This window comes from Pseudopipra pipra, chromosome 13 (genome assembly GCF_036250125.1).
Source record: "Pseudopipra pipra isolate bDixPip1 chromosome 13, bDixPip1.hap1, whole genome shotgun sequence".
In the NCBI taxonomy this organism is placed as follows: domain Eukaryota; kingdom Metazoa; phylum Chordata; class Aves; order Passeriformes; family Pipridae; genus Pseudopipra; species Pseudopipra pipra.
The window spans coordinates 4,658,171-4,665,547 of NC_087561.1; the positions used below are offsets into that span (position 1 = coordinate 4,658,171).

The 7,377-nt window shown below is 40.3% G+C and overlaps 1 protein-coding gene across 1 annotated transcript; it reads left to right on the forward strand.

The window, feature by feature from the left end:
- Positions 1-1,063: 1,063 nt before the first annotated feature.
- LOC135421364 (testis-specific serine/threonine-protein kinase 2-like) lies at positions 1,064-2,309 on the forward strand. The gene has a single exon (XM_064669741.1). It carries the CDS (start codon positions 1,258-1,260, stop codon positions 2,257-2,259), a length of 1,002 nt encoding a protein of 333 aa, XP_064525811.1. The 5' UTR covers positions 1,064-1,257; the 3' UTR covers positions 2,260-2,309.
- Positions 2,310-7,377: the final 5,068 nt, after the last annotated feature.

A 7,377-nucleotide genomic window follows, 5' to 3' on the forward strand; every position in this document is an offset into this window, starting at 1 on the left:
ATTATATCTGTCCATGTCCTTAAGAACATTTTCTCTGTAATACCATGGAGTTGCTCTTTCCCCCTTCCTCAAATCTGAAGGTATTTTCCCTTCCATATGGCTGTTGAAAGACTACAGCAAAAACATGCAGAGGAGCACGTACTAAATATCCACTGTAAATCCTCCTTAAACTCAAAACAAGACTCAGTGAAATAAGAACATTCACCACTTAATGTGAGGGAAAAAAAGTTTTAGTCCCCTGAGAACTACTATCACTCCAAACTTGTAGTTAAACTTTCTGGGGTTTTCACTTTTATAGTAACCTTAAAGACTCATTAATTAAACCTTAACTTCAGTTTAAAGGGATGCCATCAATTTGAAAGCAACTCTGAGTATTTCACCTAGTACCAAGAACGCAACTACAAAATTCTTTATTCATGTGACTGCAGCCTGCAGTGGTGTCCTGGCTGATAAAAACTAACTTTCCTCTAAGACTTCTCAGGAAGTTCACCAGCACCAGCTGCTAAAAGCAAGGAAAGAAAACTGCATGTATGGAGAGATTAGCTGCAGTGAAAATTCTGGATTTCCATAAAATTTCTTGTGAAATAAGGAAGAGACTTTTAGAAAGCTCATAACAATGCTGACATAATCCACTGAACTTGTAGGACTCCCTAGTAGTCCCTGGATCAGTCACCTGTTGTTCCAGTCAAGCCCAACAAATAATGCTTATGAATAAATCAGAACCTACCATACCACCAAAAGAAAGAATAAAATACTCCCACAAATTCTCAGTCCTCAGGTGGTTAAAAACTGCCATCTCTTTTTCTTTTCCCTTGAAATCCACTGAAAACAACACATTATATTATAGTAAGTGTAATATAGCAACTGAAAAACAGTATTACAAAATTAAGATATAATAATTTTCTTGCTACATTGGCCATCTCAAAAAGAGAAATATCCCTTTAAGAGGTCAGCTCCATTTGCTGGTTGCAACAGGCAGGGGCAACCACCCGTGACATCACAGGGCAGCCAGAGACTCGGTGTTAAGGTTTGCCCTCCACGATGTCACAGAGCAGCTCTAAGGACAGAAAGGTCCTTTCAATTGGCCTGGGCAGGGGTGACTGTCCATGAGATCACCCAGTGACCAGCACTGGGGTGACAGCCCAGAACTCCTGCCACACCAGTGCTCCAAACAGCCACCTGGGGCCACTGGCCACCGACCACCGCACATGAGGCACGGCAGCTCCCGCTGGGGCAGCTCCCTGAGTCTACCCCACCATGGATGCTGTGGTGCTTAAAAAGAGGGGCTACAGCCTGGGCAGCACACTAGGGGAAGGCTCCTACGGCAAAGTGAAGTGTGCCTACAGCCACCACCTGAACCGCAAAGTGGCCATCAAGATCATCGACAAGAAGAAAATTTCTCCGAACGTCCTGGAAAAGTTTCTCCCCAGGGAGATGGAGGCTTTGAAACGGTTGCACCACCCCTCGATCATCGAGACGTTCGAGATTTTTGAGACATCAGTCGGGAAAGTGTACATCGTGATGGAGCTGGGGGAAAGGGGAAGCCTCCTGACCTACCTCAGCATCAAGGGACCGATGGAAGAGGGCATCGCTCGCGTCAAGTTCCAGCAGTTGGCTTCTGCCGTCAAGCATTGCCATGACTCGGACTTTGCCCACAGGGACCTGAAGTGTGACAACATCCTTCTCGACAATGATCTTAACTTCAAGCTGACAGACTTTGGCTTTTCAAAACCCTTGTCTCGGGACGAAAATGGAAAAACCATTCTCAGCAACACTTTCTGCGGGTCTCTGGCGTACTCAGCGCCTGAACTGCTCGAGCACATTCCTTGTGACCCCAGGATTTCTGACATGTGGAGCCTGGGCATCATCCTGTATGCAATGCTCTATGCTTCACAGCCTTTTGATAGTTCTAATGTCAAGGAAATGCTCCAGGTTCAGAAACAACAAAAGATTCCCTTCCACAAGACAAAACGCCTGTCCGTGGACTGCAAGGACCTCATTTCTCAGCTGCTCCAACCTGATGTGTCTAAGAGACTGTGCATAGATGAGGTTTTGAAACATCCCTGGTTGCAGACTCCAAAACCCACACCCTCTAATCCTTTGCTAGCTGCAGGAGAGGGCAATCCCAAAGACTGTGCAAGAAAAAACCCGACCAAAGGCAGAAGGGCCACTCCCATTCTGCGCAAGTGTAAGGAGTGGAGGAGGAAATCGGATCCTCTCAAGGGTGGCTTGTTTCAACAAGACCACAAAGTTGCCTAACTTGTGAGCTGCATTAGTTTAAACTGAAATTAAAGGGAACCTGTCTAAAATTCTGTGTCATGTCCCAGTATACACATGGTTGTGTCCCCTCTCCTGCACAGTGCATTTGAATGAAGTGCTTTAGCGCTGTCGGAGGCAGGACTATGAAAGACGTGGGGAAACAGTAACGGAGGGAAGTTTTAGAGCATCTGAACGAAAAGAGGAGCACTTTGTATGTAATACCTGGAAGAGGAATGCATTTCAAATGTGACAAGGCAAATTTTTTAATAGCTCAAAATCAGAACTAGTGCACTTTATAACAATTTTACAACTATTTCATTACTTAGACTCTGATCTGCCCAGATGTGCTGCCTATGAATCATAAAATGTAACCGATTTTCTCTTTCCTCCAGTTCAGCACAGGTTTTTGTATCTTTCGAATTTGAGACTTTTAACAAATAATGTCTAATATAAACCATCCTCATATGCTTAAAAATTAACATGGTTACAAATTGGTTGCACCATAACCCAGGTTTTAAGTCAAAAGGAATGGGGGAAAAATTTTCATTAATTAGAAAGGGAAATGTTAAAGAATACAGATCCAATTATCAGCCACCTTTTAACTTCAACCTATTGGCTGAGAAAAAGGCATCCACAAATAACAGATGTGTTTGTTCAATAACAAGAAATATAGTAGACATTAGAAACAAAACATCTAACTTTAAACTTCAGTGCTATAGTTGTTTGGTCTCATACTTAAAAAATAATGTCATGCACACAAATGATAACCTATTAATAATATAGGATTAGTTAGAAAGAGTCAGGCTACTAAGTTTAACTCCTTATAAAGCAGAGAGAAAAAGTGCTAATGAAAAATAGCAAAGTGTCAAAAAGAACCCTAGTGTAAAATTTGACAAGGGGGAATTTATGTTTAGTAATTATTTCATCCATTACATTTTACAGAAAATAAGCTGTGTTCATCAAAATATTATGTAAAAATATCAAACATAAAATACTGCTATTGAAAAAGCCATCAGATTAAAAAAAAATACATTCTACCCATTAATCATAATTGAAAAATATTTCCATTTAGTAAGTCTGGAAAACTAAATCTATTCTGGGGAAAAATACTGTTTGCTTAATGAAATAAGAGATGATTTTTGATGCTAAGAAATCAAATGCACTCTGCAACAATTATGAACCTTACTGTGAATAGTCTTCTGCCTCAAAGACTGAATTAAAACGTGGATTGTACAAACAGCCATTCAGCAGAGCTGAATTTATTACTATCCTAAATAATCCAAAGAGAGACTAAGCAAAATACAGCTCTAATTAACACTCATTGCTAGTGGTAGAAGAACATTAACATGATGTATTTCCACTGCCACACTGTTTAGAAGCCACAGCCACTGAAAGGACACTTTGCTAATAACAGACAAACAAAGTAGAACTTATGAAGCCTTTGAGTTACTTTTTAAGCTTTCTGTGGAATTGCTGCCTTAAAAAGACAAGCTTTTCATTGATTTAACCTGGGACCAAAACACAGTAGCAAAAAGAAGGGAAAACTATGGAAGATATTTTTTAATTCTGTTTTACCTTTACCACGTACATGAAGTTTGCATTGTCAGACACCTGATACAAGAGGAGACAATGTGATAGGAAATGACACATGGGGGGTGTCACAAAGACAGTGTTGCACCTCGTCCTTGAGTATTGGCTGCTCCTTGGTCAGGATCAAGAGCCTCCACACAGCAATGCATATTCATGCCCAGACTACTTTTAAAGCTCAGGCAGTTCAGGCACATTCTTCTTTCAGGTTCTGTGTCTGCAGCCAAAATATGTCTAAGTGCACTGTCAAAAATCAAAAGGCAGGACAGCTTTCTTACCCAGAGGACTTCCCAGCTGAATTTATTATGGATGTGAGCTACCCTGTTAAGTGTAAATTGTGTAAAAGAAGCACCAGAGGTATGTGTAAGGAGGGGGCATTTTGCAGTTCTGGATTACTTGGGAATTCAGTTTTATTCCAATCTTTTCAGTAAGACAGGGCTCACCACTGAAAACAAACATACCTGATTCTTAAAAAACTTCTGGAAAAAGTGGACCTGTGAACTGTCTTGTTGAACATCACCATGAAACAAACTAAGCATTCTAAAAACACAATTTCAATTGAACGCAGTAAACAGGATAAACTGTTGTAACTCTGTCAAAACTACCGTGGGTTAAAGAGACAATCACTAAGGCTGCAAAAGACCTCGAAGATTATCCAGCCCAATCATTAACCCAACACTGCCAGGTCCACCACCAAACCATGTCCCTAAGCATGGCATCCACACATTTCTTGGACACTGCCAGGGATGGTCATTCCACCACTTCCTTGGCATCTTGTTCCAATGCTTGACCACCCTTTCAGTGAATAATTTTTTCCTCATATCTAATCTAAAGCTGCCCTGGAACAACATGAGGCTGTTTTCTCATGTTCTCACTTTTACCTGGGAGAAAAGACCATCCCCCACCTGCCTACAGCCTCCTTTCAGGAGAGCTGTACAGAGTGTTAAGGTCTCCTCAAGCCTCCTTTTGTCCAGGCTAACACCTCCAGTTAACTTGGCCTCTCCTCAGTTCCCTCAGCTTCCCTCTATTTCCTCAGACTTCAAGAGGAATTAACACCATGTACCTACTATTCGTGAATGAAAATTGAGATTGTTGTACTAACTAATGTTTCAGATCAAAATTTAATTTGTACTTTTCTCTGCACATTACAAGTCTATGATTAAGTGAATTTTAGAGTCATCTTTTCCTTAGCTAGAAGTGTCCACACTTTCTTATCTTACACTGTTGGCACTTAAAATTAATGGTTTTTATCTCACAGATACAGCGGTCATAATAAATGTTTAAGATAACTATTTAAATTTTGGCTGTATTAACATTATAATGTAAAGAATCCTAATTTTATTGACCTTGATAAATCTAAGATTAAACTCACTCAGACATTTTATCTTGCTTGCCCTTAGAACAGTTTAAGATATTAACTTTAAATATGAATTATATTTCCTAATTTTATGAGCTTTGCTCATTTCCATAGATTTAATTTGAAAATAAAATTATTTCTCGTACTTACTGGAATACTGATAATGAAACTAGTGAATTAATTTTCTTTGTCTATATTTAAAAATCACTTGAATTCGTTTGGAGGGATTGGATTCTTAGTTTTGCATAAAGGAGAATCTGCCAGGGCACTAAGAGCCATGAGAATCATCATAGACACTCAGTTATAAAATAAAGTTCAGACATTTAAAATTTGTCAAAAATTCTTGCTCCTATCCCCGAAAACACCAAGCATAACATTTAAGTGTATTTCAAGACTCAGCTTCACAATGAAATTTTCCAAGATTTGTTTTCAATTCCTGCAAGAGTTTCTAGTTCAACGAGAATTAACGATTTTGCTCGCACAGACAACTATTTCCAAAATGAGATCCCTAAACGTGACCACGGTGGTCTCTGCAGAGCCATTCGAGTGCTGCAGGACACAAAGCGGAGCGTTCCCGTGGATACATTTGGTGGTGGTACAAAATGGCACATTTTGGTGGAATTTCACAGCACTTGCAGGCAGAGACCCACGCCAGTTTGCCCAGGAACACCATGTACAGGGCAGCACATCAGTATCCTGGAGTATCATTGTATCTTCTCTGCACAAGCTTAATTTTTAATTTGCTGGTGGTATGACGGTGTGCTTCCCCCCTCCCTGCCACAACTACCAGTGGGGTTGTGGTGCCTGCACCCACCTTCCTGGGGACTTCTGGGGGACAGAGGGCTACAGGGCAGCCAAGGGCTGTCTGGAACAGTGACCCAGATGTCTTGCCAGCATGCAAATCTCACAATAAGTCAATCATCTCACTTTATAAACAGTGGACAGCCCAGGGCCCAGCAAGCTCTCCCGCTGGGCTGCACGCCAGGAGCTCCCCTTGAGTAAGGATAACTCTCAAGGTTAGTCCTCAAGGTTGAGAGATTCCCTGCCACAACAGATCCTCACTGAGTGATCAGTAGCACGCTAAACTAAATGAAATCTTAGCTAACTCGTACAAAGGATTGATTGTGCACTTATAATCCTTTGGACATAAACCACCAACCAAGTCTGGGACTAGGACTGGATCCAGCTGCAGTTTGAGAAGTTAAGAAAACAAGGGGGTCCTTCCTGAACCTCATGACTCAATGGAAGGGTCTCCCTGATAGCTTTTTCTAATCTTGCCCTCTAGGCAGTAAATAATCAAGTGTATCTTGTCACCAAACCTTGTTAAAGTACTGTCCCATTTGCCATTGAATTTTGTTAACTTGCTGTTTTATGTCAATAAAGTTCACTGTTGCTTTTCTCTTACAGGTAAAGTGTCCATTCATGACAAAGTGCAATGGATAGAGGGAATAAGTAAGAGAGGTTAAAGCAGCACTGGAGGGAATAAACATTTGCTCATTCTCCTAACACAGAAAAGGTAATAGCAAGTTATCTGTCGTGCCACTTGACAGCTTGTAAAGGAATGAATGACTGCCTTTAATAGTGGTGATATTTACTGCCTCAGACACCAAAATTCCTTTGACCTAAACGGTCACAGTCATTAGAGTTTCATAAATATAAAGTCAAATATTTTGGTTCAGATACTGTGAAACTTCTTGAGCACCTAACAGTCTTACCAAAAAAACCCAGGACTATTCATAACAAGAAACACAACCAGAACTAAAATTAATCTGCAGAACTTGTGTGTTGAAAACTGTTCATGACAAATTTTGAATCAAAGTTTGTTCAAGTCATTTGGAGTCTTTGGTATTGTTATTTGCATCAGCACCTAAACCCTCATCTTATTTACAGAGATAGTTCATATCATGCTAAGTTTTACCCAAGCAATTTCTGCAAGATGAGAACATCTGGACACATTAGGTACTTGGTTTACTAGACTATGTTAGACACCTGAGAATAGATTAAGTTCCATGCCCATTGCAGCATTTAATGCATTTATCTCACAACACCCTTTTAAAGAAGAGGAGTAATTACTATCTCAGCTTTAGAAAGTGAAACTGAAGCACAGAATTTGGAACTTTTAAAACATATTCAACACTCAGTTCCTAAAAGCACTGAGTGCCTAATTATTGTTA